The 20477-nt window shown below is 43.8% G+C and overlaps 1 protein-coding gene across 1 annotated transcript in view; it reads right to left on the reverse strand.

Annotated features, from left to right (window-relative positions):
- Positions 1–5227, reverse strand: part of CCL28 (C-C motif chemokine ligand 28) — a 28931-nt gene extending 23704 nt beyond the window's left edge. Inside the window, exon 1 of the mRNA XM_086678440.1 lies at positions 5079–5227. Coding sequence (XP_086534566.1) covers positions 5079–5142 — 64 coding nt within the window. The 5' untranslated portion in view covers positions 5143–5227. The remainder of the gene's footprint in view (positions 1–5078) is intronic.
- Between the last annotated feature and the right edge of the window lie 15250 nt (positions 5228–20477).

A 20477-nucleotide genomic window follows, 5' to 3' on the forward strand; every position in this document is an offset into this window, starting at 1 on the left:
CATAGAGAAAGTTCTGGAAGGATACACAGAACCCAGAGGGGTTATTTATTACCTCTGGATGGGGAAGAGGGATGAAAGGAATAGAGAAAAGGGAACTTAATATATTTTATTCTATATTTTAAAAATTTACACTGAGTGTTTGTTACATTTTTAAAAAAATTTAGTGTTTATTTATTTTTGAGAGAGAAACAGAGACAGAGACAGAGCATGAGCAGGGGAGGGGCAGAGAGAGGGAGACACAGAACAGGAAGCGGTCTCCAGGCTCCACGCTCAGTACAGAGTGCAATGCGGGGCTCAAACTCACTGTGAGATCATGACCTGAGCCAAAGTCAGAGGCTTAACTGACTGAGCCACCCAGGTACCCCGAGTATTTGTTATTTTATAATTTTAGGAATTCAATTATTTGATTTTTGTGACTTTCCATAATTTTAATTGATTAATTAATTTTAGAAACTTTTTAATGTTTATTTTTGAGAGAGAGAGAGACAGAGAGACAGAGTGCAAGCAGGTGGGGGTGGGGAGGGGTGGAGAGGGCCTGTGAGACACAGAATCCAAGCAGGCTCCAGGCTCTGAGCTATCAGCACAGAGCCCAACATGGGGCTGGAACCCACAAAATGCAAGATCATGACCTGAGCTGAAGTTGGACGCTTAACTGACTAAGCCAACCAGGTGCCCCTCATAATTTTAATTTAAAAAGTGATAGCAATGCCTGGGTGGCTGGGTCGGTTAAGCATCTGACTCTTGGTTTTGGCTCAGGTCATGATCTCACAGTTCGTGGGTTCAAGCCCCCTCATTGGGCTCTGCGCTGATGGTGCGAAGCTTGCTTGGGATTCTCTCTCTCTGCCCCTTCACCACTTGTGCTCTGTCTCTCTCTCTCTCAAAATAAATGTATAAACTTCAAAAAAAAGTTAGTGATAGAACCTGGCCAAAGGAAAGGAAAGGAAAGGAAACTAACAATTATTGAGCACCTCTTCTATTCTATGCCCAACACTTTCCTTGTTATCTCATATAATCCTGAGAATAACTAGGTAAGAGAGGCATTGTTATTCCTGTTTTACTGTTAAGAAAACTGGGGTTCAGAATGTTAGACAATTTCTCAAGTTCATGTAGTTAGAATTCTGACTTGACCTTTTGGAATCCAAAGAGACTCTTCCCAGGCTTGCCAGCATTTCTCAAACAAGGTTTCATAGCAGGGGGCTCATGAGCGTGTTCTCAGGGTTTATGAGCTCTCCAGACAATTCCTAAATTTTAATATGTCGTCTCGATCATAATATTTAAATAGACATGTTCTGGATCTTCTGGAAGACTATCTTAAAAGAGCACTTTCAGGACATTTGAATTTTGCTTATGTTTATGCCTAGTGCTATTATCAGGTCACATCCTGCCTTAATTGTCCTAGGCCAGTCAGAGTGGAATTTTCTAATGCATTCATGCTAAGGGAGGGCTCAGTTATATCATCCTGGCTCAAACAAAAAAGTGGTGGGGAGAAAACACTTCTCGTTCTGAACATGCTAGCAAATGCACATAAAACTCAAAATCTGCATCTTAAGGATCAGTGCTATATTTGTGTTTGGAATGGTGATGGTAGTTTTGGCCAAATATTAACCATTACTTTAAATTAATATTGTTCGATTGAACTCTTCTTGGCTTTGCAGTTGTGTTTTTATTTAAATTTAAATTTTATTTTGGTTTTAAAATTGCAGAAAAGATATACACACAGGGGGTTTATAACTGGTTTCATGTTTATATACCAAGTAACATAGTAAAATAATTAAAGGTTACCACTGAGAGTAAAAAGAATGTTTTCCTGTAAAGGGGCCCATGTATGACTCAGATTTGAGAAGGCTGCTCTTATATTATTCTGTTTCTCCAGACACAGAAAAAGGATATTTAAAAAAAACCCCGAACTACAGTATAAATACTATGACTGGGTTCCTTAACCAAAATCTAGACGCTTAGTCTAACAATGGTATTGAATTTAAGGAAAGCAGGGTGTGTTGTTTTAACAGAAGGGTATACCTGGAGAGAAATCGAAGAACAGGTTGGTGGCCCCCATGTCAGGCCCCTCAGGGACCACTCCTGGGGAAGTGGAGGGTCCTGACTGTGCAGAACAACTTTCAAGCCCAAATGCATATTCTTTGTTTTTTAATGCTTATTTATTTTTGAGAGAGAGAGAGAGAGAGCGGGAAGGCACAGAGAGAGAGGAAGACACAGAATCCGAAGCAGCTCCAGGCTCTGAGCCGTCAGCACGGAGCCCGACGTGGGGCTCAAACCCACGAGCCGTGAGATCATGACCTGGGCTGAAGTAGGACGCTTAACTCACTGAGCCACCCAGGCGCCCCTCAAGCACAAATGTACATTCTTGGTAATCCTCCCTAGGGAGTGCCCTATAATTAAAACAAACAGAAAACAAAATGTCTTTTTAGGATGCAGACGACAAGTCCCCAGCAAGTGCCTGTGTGACGAGGAACCATCCTGCTGTGAGAAAACGGGTTGTCAGAACCAAGTCGGTTTGGGACTGTGAGGCAAAATGCCTCACCCTGCATCTGCCAGAGACAAGTGGAGCCTTAGTCTGAAAATATCTATAGTAACAACAGCCAGCCCACAAAGCCCTAGATTGTGGCTTTAAATAATCTGGCTTAGGGCCACCGGAGTGGATGATAGACATTTTTATGGACTCGGTTTTGAGTTCTGGGAGCCAGCAGCCACGTCAGCAGGTGTATATACCCTCCTACCTTTGGGTAGAATCCAAGGCTTTTAATTACAGGTAAGTCAACTGCTTCCTGATTCATGCAAAATGCTTTGAGAATGCCAATTACTGAGCCATAACATTAAAATGGCCATTTAAGGCACCATTAAGGCAATGGAACCATTGGTGCCTGGAAGAACAAAATGTATTTCTCAAAGTTACCAACTGGCACAGACCACTTCCCGATCCCCTCCCGGAGCCTGTGACAATTGTCAAAGCCACTTAAACCTCCTTCCCTGCACTTCCCAGTATTCCCCACCTCCCTGCCTCCCTCCTCTCCTGCTCCTCCCCCAGGTCTGAGTCCCTTAGAGCCTCCCACAGGGCACGTGGGACACACAGATACTCCATGGAAGGCTTTTATGGAAAGCAGTGGGTTACCCCTCTAGGTTCCACAACTGCTCTCAGGCCTACCCTCTCGTATTTTAACCCAACATCACTTATTTTTAGACGGCAGAGGGTTGGGCGCTTCCCAGATCGTGTGATTTTCCTGTGGCCTGAACTGCCTTAGGAAAAGCCCTGGGAATCACCCAAAAGGCCACTGCGGGGTCTCCTCAGTTCTCTTTCTTTCTTTCATCACCAACTGGACCTTTTTCAAACACCTCTGTGTTTTGCTGTCCCACCTTCTCTGCCAGGACTCGGTCCCATGGGAAGTCTGGCCTTGGGTCTGGCAGGGGCATCCCTCATCACCCCTGCCCCTCTGCCTGCCTGTCTCTCCCTCCTCTCCCACAGGACAGCTGCTGTGATTGCTGAGGGGCAGCTGGAAACACGTCAGGAAGCTGAAGGGAGATACATACACTTTTATTTCAAAGCTTTATGTGAAAAAAAAAAAAAAAGTGCATTGCCAAAACTAGAAATAAAGCCTGAGCAGGTAAGCCTTTGAGAAACAGTGAAAGTGAATCCTAAAATTTCAATGGTGAGTTCTTCTGAAAAATTTTTACAGAAACATAGAAAATGATACACTTGTGTCTTTGTCTTGATAAGATAGATAGATTGATAGAAATGAAGAAGAGATTATCCAGATAGAAATGAAGAAGAGATTATCTAGATCTTTCCATGCTCGGTAATATAAGCCCAGTACATTGGGGCACTATATCGGGTCCCCTAAACAAATGCCTACAGGAACCAGGCAGTTAATAGGACGATAGCCAACTTCAGAGAAGGACAGGGGCTACTGCGCTCTAGCCAATTCCTGCCAGAGGACATGGGACCGTTGTTGCCAGATGTGACTTTTCAAGAGAAGCTTTAAAATACAAGTGGGGTGTAGGGGTGCCTGCGTGGCGCAGTCGGTTGAGCGTCCGACTTCAGCCAGGTCACGATCTCGCGGTCCGTGCGGTCCGTGAGTTCGAGCCCCGCGTCGGGCTCTGGGCTGACGGCTCAGAGCCTGGAGCCTGTTTCCGATTCTGTGTTTCCCTCTCTCTCTACCCCTCCCCCGTTCATGCTCTGTCTCTCTCTGTCCTAAAAATAAGTAAACGTTGAAAAAAAAAATTTTTTTTTTTTAAATAAAATACAAGTGGGGTGTATATGTGAGAATGTATATACGAAATCTGTCCGTTTTTAAGGGTTGGCAAATGCTTTCAAAAGCAGATCAGACACGACTTATATTTCACCTCTCTTCTGGATTTAGAGAATCTATTCAAGGTCAAGTTTCAGAAAAGACGACAGTGGGAAAGAGTCAAGTCAGTCAAGTATTTAGTACTTCTGTTTAGGTTTTCCTAAGTACTGTAGAAAAGATTGCCTCCGGTTCAAATGCAGTTACTATCTCCATATATATGCTAGCAATTCACAATTTGAGTTCTCTTTGATATAATTTGTATGGTTCAGTCTCCTTTATCCTGCATCCCTTCTTAAAGGTCAGATTGCAGTTTTGCTTTTCAGTATCCACAGGGCTGACTTTGTTGCTTCCCAAACCCCTAACCCAGAAGGTGACGCCTGCCTTTCCTGCAGGAACATGCACATTTGTCTCCAGTGTAGCAGGTTGGGGGAAGGAGGAGACGGATGAATAATAGGGATTTTCCTCCAACCTCTACCTGGGGATTTTCTAAGAGACTGTCATCAGCAAAGGAAACACAGCTCAAAGTTGTTGTGTGGAAAGATCTCATCCTCCATGAGACAAATTACTAATATCTGTTCAAATGAGGTTCCATCCTTCTTGAAGATCAGCAATGTAAATCTATGCCAGTCTCTCGTAGATAACTGGAAATTCCTACCTGAAGAGATCGAACTTCCTGCCCCAAATTGCCGCCAGGACTTCACTCCTTCCTGCTCCATCTTGGGGAGGCAGCACCCCCTCTTTCCACGGGAGGCTTGCATAGCCAACACCCCCACTCACCTTCTGAGGAGGGAAAAGCCACACAGGCAGCCAAGGCCACCAGAGCGAGTCCTGTCTGCTGCATTCCTGCCTGCCCCACCAGCCCCGGGCTGTACCACAGGTGAGGCTGTAGGATCAGGAAATGAGGCTGAAGGTGTCCTTGGGTGCAGAGAGTGTGGAGGAAAAGTAAGCCGGGCAGCCCCGCCCTGGGAGGTGCTGGGGTACCTATTTCTCATATTTCTTTCCTTGAGACCAGGCTCTTTCTTACGACCAGAACTGTGTACAGCCACCTGGGGGTCTAGCAATGTCAGCGGTGATCTGGCAGTTGGCGAGGTCATTGCGAGTTGGGGGTGTGCATCAGAATCATCTGGGAACCATTAAAAAATAGCTGTCTACTCGAATCCGTCCACACACCTAGAATTCAGGATTTGGAGCAGGGGACTAGTGATTTGAATTCTTTTGAAGCTCCATAGGTGATTCTGATGGACACCTCCATTGAGAACTGTTGCGTAAAGGAATCCGTTTTTAAGTAGCTTGGTGAAACTAACAGTTTCTGGGGACAAGGGTGACAAGTCATAAAAAAACAGTATTATCTGGTGGAAGGATATGGAAAAATTCGACCCCCCCTCTGGCCTTGGTTTGCGGCCAAATTGTTTTCAGTGAAGCTGTTAGTTTATTTAGGAGAAAAGACAGGTAGAAAGGCCTCTTGCCTCTAGGCTATGCCTGGTAGAAAAGAGAGGCCCAGAGCAGATGTAAGCAGGAAGGAGGAGGTGCGAGTTCTAGTCTGGCTTTGTTGCTAATCAGCTTTGAAAATAAGAGCATACGGTAGGGTAAGAATAATTGGATTCTAATCCTGCCTCTTTTACTAACTGGTTGTATAACCTCAGAATATGTACTTAACTTTTCTGCAAATACAAGTCAGGCTGGACGCTCTCCAAAATTTTGCCATGCTTTCTTTATAATTGCTCTGTCTCATGCAGTAACTTCTTGTCCGTATGTAGCCCTTGACCGTATGAAATGTGCTCACCCAAATTCAGAGGCACTATGAGCATAAATACACACCAGATTTCAAAGACTTAGTACAAAAAATATAAAATATCTCCTAATAATTTTCATATTGATTACATGCTGAAATGAAAAATATTTAGATATTTGAGTTGAATGACATTATTACCATTAAAATCTCTTGTTTCTTTTTACTTTTTTCATATGACTACTCAGAAAATTTTAAGTTACATATGTAGCTTACATTATATTTGCATTGGGAAGTTACTTTGTAAGGTCAAGAGCTCGAGACCAGAATTGTCCCCCCTCTGTCAAGTCATGGTACTTAACCAAACTCCAATTTCACTATCAAGAACAGCTACAGGGGCGCCGGGGTGGCTCGGTCAGTTGAGCGTGGACTTCGGCTCAGGTCACGATCTCGAGGTTCGTGAGTTCCAGCCCTGCGTCAGGCTCACTGCCGTCAGCGCAGAGCCTGCTTCACATCCTCTGTCTCCCTCTCTCTCTTCCCCTATAGTACTCGCACTCTCTCTCTCTCTCAAAAACAAATAAAACATGAAAAAAAAAAAAAAAAAACCAGGCATAAGAGAGAACAAAATCTTGCTATTTGTAACAACATGTGTGGAGCTAGAGGGAATAATGCTAAGTGAAATAAGTCAGTTCAGAGAAAGACAGAGATTTCACTCATATGTGGAATTTAAGAAACAAAACAAAGAAAAAAAGAGACAAGCAAAAAACCCCCAAACTCTTAAATATAGAGGACAAACTGATAGTTGCCAGAAGGGAGGTGAGTGGGGGGATGGGTGAAATAGGGGAAGGGCATTAAGAGGGCACTTAGCAAGATGAGTGTTGAGTAATGTATAGAATTGTTGAATCACTATTCTGTACACCTGAAACTAATATAATACTGTAGGTTAATTATACTCCAATTTAAAAAATAAATTAAAAAAATTTTTAAAGAGAAGCAAATTAAAAAGGACCAGAGTGATAATAAACTAGGAAACTGGAGCTTTGGAGTACCTGGGTGTAGACAAAGACTGGGGCCCGAACGAAGACCCAGTCACGCAGAGTAGTGGTTCCAACAAGCAAGGGGACCCTGTCTTGATTATGGAGCACAAAGGAGCTGCGGAGGTGACCTGCTTCTCTGCAGTAGAATAAAGCCTCTGTTCAGATGAAATGAAGGGTGACTGTTGGAGAACCCAGAGGGATTTTTAATCCAACAGGAAGGCTAAGCTCAATTTTGATGGGCCTGGGGTTAGAAAGAGCCTGTGTTCTTACTCTTGTACCCTTATTTGCTTCTCTATTTGATGGGACAGCTTCCCTTTCACTGTGTGCTGTTCTGCTAGGGAATGTCACCAGGAGCCTTCCAGGAAGAAGGCATGGGGACAGAATCCAAACACTTGGAAAACACAGGGGCTCTTCCTTGAGTGGTCTCAGGTTGTTAGCATTTTCCCTCTCCTTCCCACTTCTTCCTGGGGCCGCTGCAATGAGGTGATGGGTTGGGTAGCGGCTCCTGGAAGAGAACTGGTGTTACACATGGGACTCATGAGATTACCACCATTAGAACGACAGCCCTGGGACAAGGCGTTATGTCAGCCTGGTGTTTAAAGGCAAACATGACACAGACCCGCAGGAGCCCATAAACCACTGGAAATCCCTGTGCCGTGTTGTTATGAGCACGAGAGCAATGCCGGGCAGGTCAGTTTGATTGGGGGGAGGGCAAACTGAATGGTGGAATTTTTGCCTGTGGGGAACACGGTGCGAGCTAGTTATGGGGTATGTGTGTCTGTGTGTGACAGGATGTTCACCGGGCATCATTCTACCCAGAATTAACTGGGAAGGAGCCTTGAAAGACTGAGGTGAGAACAACTTTGATTATTCAAATGTTTTTATCTGGGCTTGGAGCTTCTACAAAACCAAATGAGGAGGAGACTGGGAAATGTGTGCCCCAAGGACCTAGGGAATAGTTGGAGGGTAGAGCCATGGACTCAGTTTGAAGACAGCCTAAAAGTACGTTTGGTTTTGTGTTTCCCACCGTGAAGTGTCCCTGGCTAAGAATACCAGGAGGCAAACTTTACAACGTTTTTTTGCAGAGGGGTGGGCGGCTGGGTGGCTTTCTCGGTCTAAGTATCCAACTCTTGATTTTGGCTCAGGTCATGATCTCCCACTTGGTGGGATCAAGCCCCAAGTTGGGCTCTGTCACAGAGCCTGCTTGGGATGATCTCTCTCCGTCTCTCTCTCTCTCTGCCCCTCCCCGGCTTGAGCATACTCTCTCTCTCTCTTTCTCTCTCTCTCTCTTAAAATAAATAACTAAACATTTTTTTAAAAGTTGTTTATTTTACCAGGAAAAAGCAAATCGTTTTCACCTTAAAGAGAATTAAGTATAAACTCAGACATTCATAAAAATACTTTATACCATCCATGCTCTAGGTAAAATGACCCGTTTGGATTAGGAGGATGAAGAAGAGTTCTATTTTATTTCTTAATTTTATTTTTTATTTCAGAGAGAGAGAGAACACGAGCAGGGGGGAGGGGCAGAGGGAGAGAGAGACAACCTTAAGCACGCTCCACACTCATCAGGGAGCCCAATGTGGGGCTCAATCCCATGACCATGGGATCATGACCTGATTGAAATCAAGTCAGATGCCCAACCAACTGAGCCAACCAGGAGCCCTGGTAATAATATTTAAATGTTCATTTCATAGAAGGAATTATTTTCTATATCATATAGCAAACAAAAAAATTATAGAGTTTTCCTTAGAGCATGGAGGATGATTAATTATAAAAATATATATCACCAGGGGATTTATAGGATTGAAATTAGGACCAAGAGCAGTGTGTGTGTGTGTGTGTGTGTGTGTGTGTGTGTGCATGTGTGTGTGATACTTCAGAAATCTGTATTCTTTCAAAATAAGATAGTACATTTTCCAGCCGAGATGGCTTTTAGCAAAACCAGGCCAGGCTGTGGTTTCATGATTTATATATACTCTGTAGTTAATTAAATGTGTGATGGGGTTGGGCATCAGATATGCTAAAGCAAACAGGGAAGAAAAAATGCAGGACTAATCAGTGGGAACAGAGTTTGAACCTAGAGCCAAAGTAGGGAATTTCCCTAGCACTGAATTTCTTATTCCTGGTTAACATTTTAGTTTCCTCTCCAGACTTAAATGTATAACTGTTTTCTTTTTTAGCGTTCATGCCTTCCAGATATAGAAACAATCCAAATTCATCCCAATATCGTCATTATCAGTTTTATACTGAGTACGCTGAGGCACAAAAGTTAGGTGACTTGACTAAATTAGTCAATAAATTGGGAATTATAGAGCAGAATAGTATCACAATCTAATAAAAACAGACTGCACCCAGAAAAATCTTAAAAAGAAAAGCAATGGTGGACAACTAGCCTTTTTGGATGTTAAAATATATTATAAATCTACTGTAACTAAAATAGTAGATTCTAGACACCAATGCATAAATCCAGGAGATACAATGCTTGGGAAAATTTAATATATATAATGAAGTTAGCATTTTACATCAGGGAAAACTGTGGTTTATTCAATGGTTTTGAAACAACTGGCTAACCATGTGAAAAAAGATAAAGTTGAAGATTTAAATTTCAGACATATTAAATATCTAATGTAAAGAATTAAAATATAGAAGTGTACAAAGGAAATATGGATGATTTTTTTTAAGTTTTGGAACAGGGGAGGTCTTTATTTTTTTTTTAATGTTTATTTATTTATTTGTGTGAGAGAGAGAGAGAGAGAGAGAGAGAGAAAGAGAGAGAGAGAGAGAGAGAATGAATGGGGGAGGGGCAGAGAGAGAGGGAGAGAGAGAATCCCAAGCAGGCTCTGCCCTGGGGAAGAATTTTATAAGCATAAAACAAGACTCAGAAGCCAAAAAGACAAGAATGAAAAATTCAACCATACAAAAAAGTGAAATTCCATCATGGAAAAATAAAACTCAATTAAAGACAAATGGCAAAAACTTTGTGGGAGGGGTGCCTGGCTGGCTCACTTGGAAGAGCATGCGACTGTCGATCTCGGTGTAGTGAGTTTGGGCCCTACGTTGGGTGTAGAGATTATTTAAATGAATAAATAAGTCAAAACTTTTGTAAAAAGTTGTGTGTGGAAAAGAGGGCATTTGTAAGGCAATAGACAACAGACAAAGGGCTTGTATATCAATAAGAAAGAGGCTAACGACTCCCTGAAAAATGGACTATGGATATGAACACATAGTTCACAGAAATAAAAAGGCTTATAAATACTTTTGTAATGCTTGGCATTCTTCAAAATTACTTAGACATCAATAAAAACAACAAAATGAGACACATTTTCGTACCTGCCAGGCTGGCAAAGAGCAAAGTATTTCGTATTACAGGGTGTTAGCAAGTATTTAGTAGTAGGTAGCAGGAGTGCAAATTGGTGCAAAGTCTTAGGATATTAATCTGGCAATACCTGTCAATCTAAAATGAAGATATCCTTTGACTTAAGAGTCACGTGGTAATCCACATTCATTTCCTCACAATTGTTAAACTCATGGTGGCTTCTGTTTCAAGGTCAGCGGACCTTGAAAGCGGAAGAGTCTCTGATCCCTAGATCCTCTTTTAAAGAGCTCACCTGATTAGGTCAGCTCCACCCAGGAGACCTACATCTTCGACTAACTTAAAGTCAACTTTAGGGACTTTAACTACATCTGCAAAATTTCTTCATCGTTGCCACATTCTATTGGTTAGAAGCAAATCACAGGTTCCACCTGCACTCAAGACAAGGGGATGGTACCATAGTGTGGATACCAGGAGGCACAAGTCACCAGGCTCCTAGACATCAGTATTACCAACTATAAAACCATCACAATAAAGAACATCTAATACTAAAGTAGAGCTCATTTCACAGTAGGCACTGTTTCAAACATTTTGCATACATTAAGTTACTTATTGGTCAGGACAATCCTATAGAGTAGGATTCTTCCTCCTTTTTTACAGATAAGGAAACAGAGGCATAAGTTTAAATAGTTTGCCCAAGGTCATAGAGCTGGTAAGTGTTGGAGCTAGCACTGGAACCCAGGCAGTCTACGTTCAAAGTCCTGTCTTCCTTGCTACACCATGTATGCATTTTGCAAATATGTACAGGGGTACAAAAAGAATTTAATGTTCCTTTGGCTTCAGCCCTTCTTTGTTTGGGAGATGCAGGAAGTATACGGATCCCCCTACTTCTCTGCCATGTTGGCCACCAATCTCAAGAATTTAATGTTCCAGTAACTGAGGCTATATAACAAATATGCCAACACTTGTAGCTTCGGCCACCACAGCATTTGTTGTTTTGCTCATGAGTCTGCTTTTTAGGCAGGGGATGGCTCCACTCCCGTCTACTCCACTCAGCATCACCTGGAGTGGTTTGAGGCTGGAAGCTGGAATCATCTGGGTGGGTTACTCACTCACACACTGGTAGTTGAGGCTGGCTGTTGGCTAGGAACCTCAGTTGTTCTTTATGTGAATCTCTCCATGTGACTAGTTTGCCTTCCTCACAGCATGGTGGTTGGGTACGAAGGGCAAGTATCCCATTAGTGAGAGAGCGACCCGGGTAGAACCTGTATTGCCCTTGGGGCACCTGGGTGGCTCAGTTCGTTAAGCATCTGACCCTTGATCTCAGCTCAGGTCTTGATCTCAGGGTTGTGAATTCAAGCCCTGCATTGGGCTCCACACGGGGACTGAAGCATACTTATAAACAAAGAAACAAAAACTTTGTGTGACTCAAGAAGCTGTATGACCTGTCTTGGAATTTACACAGTTTCATTTCTACTGCATTTGATTAATCAGGATAGTCAAAAAGTCCTACTCAGGTTGAAAAGGAGGGGGAAAAAGACTTCACCTCTCAGTGGAGAGTGGCAAGGTTCTAGAAGAGCATGAGGACCTGAAATATTGCTGTCAATCTTGCACAAAAGATTGATTGATTTATTTCTGTAGCTCAGAGCTAGCCTGTACTCAAACCATCCCAATAATTTAGCTATTCTTTTCTTCAAAAACGTCAAGAAAAGGGCTCCACAATCTTAAATAATAAAACATTAATGTCTTTCTTTTTCCTGTTTTACACTCCTAGATCACCTTTTCCTCTTACATTTCCCTTAGGGTGGAGAACAAATGAAATTTTAAGCTCCTATCAGGACTTTGCTGTTGGCTTTGAACCCGAGTGATTATGTTTTCTTTCTTTTGGCTGACACTTCAGGGAAAGTTCCTGAGGTAGGACTGTCTAAGACATGCCAGCTCTTATCTTCTAAAAAAAATAGGGAAGGATGAAGGAAATAAGACCATTCAGTCATTCATCTGTTCAACAAAATATTTGAGTTTCCACCTTGCACTGAGCACAGCCCTAGAGAAAGAGTAAGAGATGAAGACAGGGGCTCTGCCCTCCAGAAACCCATGCTGCCAGAGGAGGAGAGAAAGGGAAACAACAGCCTCCATATTAATTCCCATGGTAGGGCCCATTCCACCCTGTCGCTCAGGGTGACCCCTTTGTTACTCTCTCAAGTGTGAAAATCATGGTAACCACCCCTTACAGGTCTGCAGCTGGGTCTTTGTCTTGTCTGGGATTGATGCTTAGTAGCACCCAAGTCCTCAGAAAGAAGGCTGCCATTGCTTTAAAATTAGTAAGGCAGTTCCTAAACTGTGTGCCAAGGCACCCCAGGGTACTGAGATGAACTCTTAGGGGTGCAATAGGATATTCTAAATTACTGAGGGAGGGGTGCCTGGGAGGCTTAGTTGTTTAAGCGTCCAACTCTTGATTTCGGCTCAGGTCATGATCTCATGGTCATGGGGTTGAGCCCCATGTCAGGCTCTGCACTCGGCATGGAGCCTGCCTGGGATTCTCTCTCTGTGTCTCTCTGCCCCTCCCCCACTTATTTCTCTTTCTGTCTCTCTCTCTCTCTCAAAATAAAAAAAAAACTTGAAGTTTAAATTGTTGAGGAAACGATAGGGACATCTGTTGGATACCATCCCACAACCACTATTAAGTCATTTGGATCTAACTAAATAACAGGAGCTATCTGATATTTCTTTTGGCCTTGTGGTGCGGTGAAAAAAATTATTGACATTAAGAATACCAACTGTAAGCGAAGAAAGTTTGGTAACCTTTAGAGTATCTCATCTATCAATTTTCCTGATACTTCCTTCCTCGCATTTTTCTTCAGAGTGAACACACACTGCTTGAGCCATTCTTCATCTGGGACAAGGCCTTATTGCCTGATTCACCTGCTAGGACTTCTCCCCGGGGCCTTCGGAGGGATCCTCAGACGGGCATCATTTCCCATCTCTTTCTGCTTCTGCCTCCCTTTCTGTGACCTTCTCCCCTTAGCGTTCACCTGCTCAGCGTCCTTTCACCCCATGCTCTGCTCTGGCAGGCACGTCCCTATGGAGATGATCAAGTCTCACTCCTCACTGGTGACATGCAGATTTTGTATCCCTGTCCTTTCCTCCTCTGCTACTCAGCAAAAGGTAAAGGTGAAGGAGAAAGGTAAGGGCCAAGATTCATTTCCGCTGGAGCTCCTGGTGAGCCCAGAAAGTCCTATCCCTTTCATTAACATATGTTTGCACTGGTCTCTTGTTAACTAATATCCTGGGGCTACAATCTCAAGACCTCATTTGCCTCAAATGAGCATTCCATTTTGGAGATCACTAGTGGTAAATGCCCAAATGAGTCCTAACTCAAGGCTTCAGTGTGGAGGGTGAGGAAGCTGAATAAGATGGGACAGGGAAAGCATTTGGTCCTTTGCCACCACACCACAAAACAGAAGGGTGCAGAGGACTAGACCGAAGCGGAGTCCTAGTTTTACCTTGGAGGCTGGATTGAGAGTTTTAAATTGATTTCCAGACAGGGGCGCCTGGGTGGCTCATTCTGTTAAGCTGGCTGACTTCAGCTCAGGTCATGATTTCAGAGTTCATGAGTGCAAGCTGTTAGCACAGAGCCAGCTTCGGATATTCTGTGCCCCTCTCTCTGTGCCCCTTTCTCTCTCTCTCTCTCTCTCAAAAATAAATAAAAACATTAAAAATAAATAAAAATAAATAAAGTGATTTACAGAGAGGATGCACTTGAGGTGATCTTGAAGGAGTAAGAGCTACACATACGCCAAAGTGGGGAAGGAAACGCCTTCCAGCCAGAGCGAATAGCACGTACCCAAAGCCAAGAGTGAGCACTTTCCATTCTGGGCACTCCCGATCAGCCAGAGCTCCATGCGGAGGCAGAACCCAATCCGAAAAGGCTACACGCAAGGGGAGAGGGGCCACATCCCCGGTTTGCTTAGATATTATTTCTAGTATTTTCTTCTTAGGTTGTAAGTAGCCTAAATTCAGAAGTCATCGGCACTGAGCCACATAGGCCTGTGCCTCTCGTCTTCATCATTCTTGATGGGAAGAGGACACGGCTGCGTGACATCAGTTCCAACACAGGGGCTCTTGGCCTCAACTCCCAGTTACAGCCTCCAGGAAGAAAGGCAAACCTGCTCCTCCTACCCCTTACCCCTCTCCAGGCTTCCACATTGCCTTCAGGGTATTCCCAGCTCCTCAACTAGGGGAGGAGGATCCAGGCCCCGTGCTGTCAGCTGACTGCCTTCAGCCTTCACCTCTCCCACTCCAGACACCCTAATCCAGCAAAGCTGAATTACCTGTTGTCCCACCTACATGCTGTCACTGGGGGCTTCTGAGACTTCGTAATTGCTGTTCCCTCAGCGTTGGGGGTCTTCCCACCCTTTCCATCACCTCCCTCTGGCCTTCACGGGAGCCCCCTGCTTTTCTGTTAGTTTTCAGGGAACTCCCCTTTCTTTCCTAATGGGACTTCAGAGGCCCTGTGTTTGCTCCTATTGCCCTACTGATCATGCTATACGGAAGTGGCCTGTCTTCTGTATGTCTCTGCCATTAGCCTACAGGTTCAAGATGGAGACTATGTGTTTTTCACCCTTAGAACATTATTATTATTATTTTTTTAAGTAAGCTCCATGCCCAATGTGGGGCTTGAACTCACAACCCTGAGATCAAGTTGCATGCTGCACCAACTGAGCCAGCCAGACGTCCCCAGATCATTAATGTTTCATACGAGGCCTGCTACAGAGTAGGAACACATTAAACATTTGCTCAGTGGCCAAGTGAACCGGTGTTGTGTGAGGGCAAGTACTGGCTCCATTTTCACTCAGATGAACTATGGATGTTTAACTGGCCAAAGCTTTTATGAATTTAAATCTTTTTTTTTTTTTTTTTTTTTTTTTGTAATTCCAGGTTTATTACGAAACATATTATTTCAGACAATTTTATTTAATCTAAGTTTCATTATTCGTCTTTAGAACAAAAGATCATCTGACACCCTACCACATGGAGTTATCATGAAGGTTAAATGTGCTAAGCTATAATGAAAGTCCTAGTCAACCTGCATCAACACTATTAAATTTCTTTCTCAATCTGGTTAGGCTGTTAAACATCTTTTGGGTACAGATGCAAAATTCTAACCTTGACCAACTTTTTATTTTTTTGTTATCTTGTTATCCTGTCTTTATACTCCTATATCCATTTAAGTGCCATGGGCTTAAAAGAACCAAACTCATTTAAAAAAAAAAAAAAAAAAAAGCAAAATTGAGGAAATTGTAGAATCCTGTGGGTAAACCCAACTGAGCTTTCTTTTTGGCAAACAATGGTTTTCTTCCTCACAGGAGATAAAAATCATAGATTTCTAATCATGGGGCAATCACTAGGACAGTCTCTGGTTGTTTCCCTAGGACAATGCTGACTCATCACATGGACACTGTTGCCTACACAGTTTATACATTCTACAGCCTATTCCTCACTGGCTCAAAAAGGACATGTGACTTGTGCAAAGACACCAGGGCTAAATTCTGGTCCGGTGCACAGGATTCAAGAGACCAGTCTTTGTTATGTGGGAAGTGTCTTGCCAGCTCGTATTAAACAAACAAAACCACCACCAACAAAACAATTAAAAATATCTAAGGGTAAGCAGAAGAATGACCCCCGTATCTTAATCCCTGGAACCTGTGAATATGTTACCCTACATGGCAAGAGAAGCTTTGCAAATGTGATAAAGAACCTTGAGCTGAGGAACTTGGCCTGGATTATCCAGCAGGGCCCAATCTAATCACGTGGGTCCTTAAATAAGAGAATCTTCCCAGCTGTGGTCTGAGGGAGACACGACTATCAAAAGAGGATCAGAGAGATGCATGTGAAGAAGGAAACCAACCTGCCATTGCTAGCTTTGAAGACAGAATACAGGGGCCACTAGCCAAGGGATGCAGGGGGCATCTAGAAGCTGCAGGAGGCAAGGAAACAGATTCTTCCCTAGAAACTCAGATTGAACACGTCCCAGCTGATGCCTTGATTTTAACCCAGTGAGACCTGTTTTGGACTTCTGACATGCAGAACTGGAAGATAATGCATTTATCTTGTTTTAAACCAATAAATTTATGCTAATTTGTTATAGCAGCAAAAGAAGAGTAATAGGGGACACACACAGGCATATACCCTACAACCTCTAAGCAGGCCAAGGAGACAGGCTTCCCATCTCTCTTCTTTCTTCTCACTCTTTTTCTTTTTCTTAAGTTTATTTATTTATTTTGAGGGAGAGCGAGCAAGTGAGTGAGCAGGGGAGGGGCAGAGACAGAGGGTGAGAGAGAATCCCACGCAGTCTCCACGCTCAGCACGAACCTGAGCCAAAATCAAGAGTCGGATGCTTAACTGACTGAGCCACCCAGGAGCCCCTCTTCTCACTGTTTTGTAGTATTTTCCCCCTTTCAAAGATCCTCTGAGGTTTAATTTAATCCCATCTCACGTGGATTGACATGTGGATATGGGAGCAGAGAACTTGCCAAGTGACTGGCTGTGGGTCTCACATCTGAGGAATGACAGAGCCCTTTGCAGAAGGAACGGCCTGGAGTCCGTGCCACCCTTCGTGAAGCCAGTCCTGTGTCAATCTGTTTAGAATCTAAAGAAACACTGGAGCCTCTACTGGCCAGGAGACCAGGCCTAACACTGAGAGACTATTGTTACAGACTCTGGGCAAACAGCCGTGGCAGTCCAGGAAGAGGGAAGGGTAGTATTTACACACGGCTCTCCAAGGAGAGGAAGGCCTCTACAGCACACAATGAGGTCCTTATAGCAGGGTCTTTCATGAAGACTTTAAAAAGCTCCAATCATTTCCCTGCGACCGTGTGAAATAGCTGCTGGCAATGAAGTCTGATCGCTGTCACTGAGCTATGTTTTACACCTGCACGCGGTCTGATACGTAACCACTATCCCGTGTTTTATACTTTATTGAGCATCACCCAGATATCTAGGGAAAATTTTCTCTCTGCCTTCCACTTTATGTGCATGGCACCAATGATGCTGACCTGGGAACCTGGGTGTTGCTTCAATTAAGTGCAATGAATACTGAATGAGAAAGGGTGTGTGAATCCGGATAGGTGCTTTCTTTGAAATCTCACACAGCGTGCTGAAGAGGATCAAAATGAGTGTTAGAGCTTGACGCAGACTTTCCCCTCCCCGTTGCCAGACATCAAAGCAATGTTACTTAGTGCTGCTGGGTATGTAAGCCATATAACTCCTTGCCAGGTCAGGCAAAGGGTAAGATGCTTCAGAAATGCTTTTATTTGTATCTTTATTCCTGGGAAGTAAAGAAAGGCCAAGGGGTCACACATGGCAATGCCTTGGGTTTATGCAAAGTGCAAGGTCATTGTGGAGATTGAGTATTAATATAAATTTCTCAGATCAGTGGAATGCTGTGAGCCTCTTGGCTTTGGGCTGGATCTAATACGGGCCAAAATTCTGAGGCTTCTCTTTTCGGGTACAGTATTTGGAAAAAAAATTGTTTAGTAGTGGGCAAAATATTATTAAGATACCCAGTTGAAGTTAGATAGCAGGCCAAGTCAGTAGGGTTTCATAAGTAAAACTGGGGAAAGCTGACTATGCGTATTATTCTAGGTCAGCTGATTGGATAGTACACAGGGCGTCTGGGCACTGAGGGCTGAAATAGTAAACAGTAACCCAGAGCACTGCCTGGGTAGAAGGACAGAGTCAAAGGTGCCTAGCAGAGGACTGATGGACCTAGCAACAAAGGAAGGCTGAGAAAAATTAAAGATATCGACAAGGCAAGAGGAGTGAAGGGAATAAAGTTAAAGAAACAGGATGAGTCTAGAGTCGTGGCTCTTAAAGTGTGGTTCCTGAATAACAGCCAATATTGTCAACCTAAAATTGTCAGGAGGCAATAATTAAGAATGTTTTTTGGGGATCAAAGAATTGCAGTTCAGATTTGGGTAGTAATCCAAATAGGGTCCCACTAGGGAGCAAAGTTAGGGGTTTTTAAAGCAAAAAAGGAAAGTTTGTATAGGTTGTTCAAAAGAATTTTTTTATTGGTGCTCAGGGCAGAAAGTTACCCTTGAGGGAGTATAAATTGGTTGCTAAGCAAAGTCTCTTAGTGTAGCAAGTTGCAGGTGTTTGAGTGCTTGTAATAGTTGAGGCTGGCTCAGTTCAAGAGTTCATGCTTCCACCAGTGAGGGCGTGCAGGAGGCCCATCTCCTTAATGGCCTCCCAGCTCCATTTTCAAGGTACCTGACATAAGTGAGCCCATTTCATTTCACCTTTCACAGTATCAACCGGGAACTTGCTGGAAATGCAAATTCTTGGGATCTACCCAATCAAAACTCTGGAGGTGGGTCTCCAGCAATCCCTGTTCTAACAAGTCTTACAGGTGATTCTGATGTATGCTAGAGTTTGAGAACCACTGGTCTAGAAAGTTAAACAACGTTTGAGATCTCAGCAATGAGCAGTGTCATTTAAAAAGCAGGCCTGCGGGGCGCCTGGGTGGCGCAGTCGGTTAAGCGTCCGACTTCAGCCAGGTCACGATCTCGCGGTCCGGGAGTTCGAGCCCCGTGTCGGGCTCTGGGCTGATGGCTCGGAGCCTGGAGCCTGTTTCCGATTCTGTGTCTCCCTCTCTCTCTGCCCCTCCCCCGTTCATGCTCTGTCTCTCTCTGTCCCAAAAATAAATAAAAAATGTTGAAAAAAAAATTTTAAAAAAAATAAAAAAAAAAAATAAATAAAAAGCAGGCCTGCTGTACTTGTGCATGGCTGGTGTGATGTAGTGATGAATCATTGGTATAGAAGAAAAAGGGGAATGTTCAGGTGGCTCATCTGATGACTGAGGGTAAAATCAAGCATTGGAATAAAAGGAAAAAAGAGATCATCAAAGAAGGTGAAAGGGAGCCTTAGAGAGAGTAGCATGTGGGGATGAGGAGGATTAAGAACGAGTAATATATTGAGATATCAAAGGAAAAACTGGGAACTAGGGTGGATAATAGGTTTAGCCATGACAATAGTGAGCAAGGACCAGAACATGGCCTATTTCCTCTCCTCTTCAGTTGGGAAAATGGGAAAAACTAAGTAATTGTCCCACTAGCCAAAACAAAATGGAACCAGGGCGTGTCCGCCTGATTGGAGGTAGTAGTGATGGTGGCTGCCTAAGTTGAAGAAAGGAAGTGCGGACACAGAGGTGTTTTAACTTAGCCTATCACTTAAAGGGAATTAGACTTGAGGAAGAGTAGAGTTCAATGGCAGGTCAATGGCGGAAGTTTTTCTGAGTAGCTACAACTAACATGCCTCTAGAAAACAGCAGATTGGAAGGTTAGATCAGTGGACCAGCCCCCACTAAGTGAGTGGAGGACTTTAGTGGATGAAGAAAACACATATATGCAAACAAGATACAATCCAATTTGTCGGAAGCCGAGCTATCCAACCAGCCTGACGGCAGGGCCCGGGCGGTGGACGGATCGGGACTGCAGGCGGTCCACCGACAGTGAAGCTTCTCGTACTCCCGCTTTTATGTAATTTGGCCTTAAGAAAAGTACCTGGGGAATTGTCTGTTGGGGAATTGCCCTCGGCAGGCCCCCTGGGAAAAGAACCATTGGGGAAGGAAATAAGGTTCCGCGAGGAAATTGTGCGGCCCAACATTTAGCCCTTGCCACCCCCTATAAAGACAACTCTACCTAAAGGAAGGATAGCCTCATACATTTGCCAGCAAAGGAGGAATACATGGATTTAAAAGCCCCACTGCAGCAACAAAGGAGTGTATCTCTGGGCACAAGTTACTCCAACCCCTAGGCCCACTTGGCCCCCAGGAGGCATTCCAGATGATGATTGAACCTAGTCGGTTAAGGTACAGAATGGTTCATTAGTTCCTAGGTGCGTTGTCTCTCTGAGAATGTATAAGGCGTGGGTTCCTAAGGCCCTCTTGGCCCCCTCCTGGAACCTCAGACCGAGGTGAACACTTTTGCTCCTCAAGCCACAAATGGTTCAGAGAAACAACTAAGAGGTCACGTCCCTGTAACTGTTCCACTTGAGGTGTTGAGAGAGATGACATTTCATGAAAACAGCAAAGC

The sequence above is a fragment of the Puma concolor genome, chromosome A1 (genome assembly GCF_028749965.1).
Source record: "Puma concolor isolate L17-30 chromosome A1, mPumCon1.1.hap2, whole genome shotgun sequence".
NCBI lineage: Eukaryota > Metazoa > Chordata > Mammalia > Carnivora > Felidae > Puma > Puma concolor.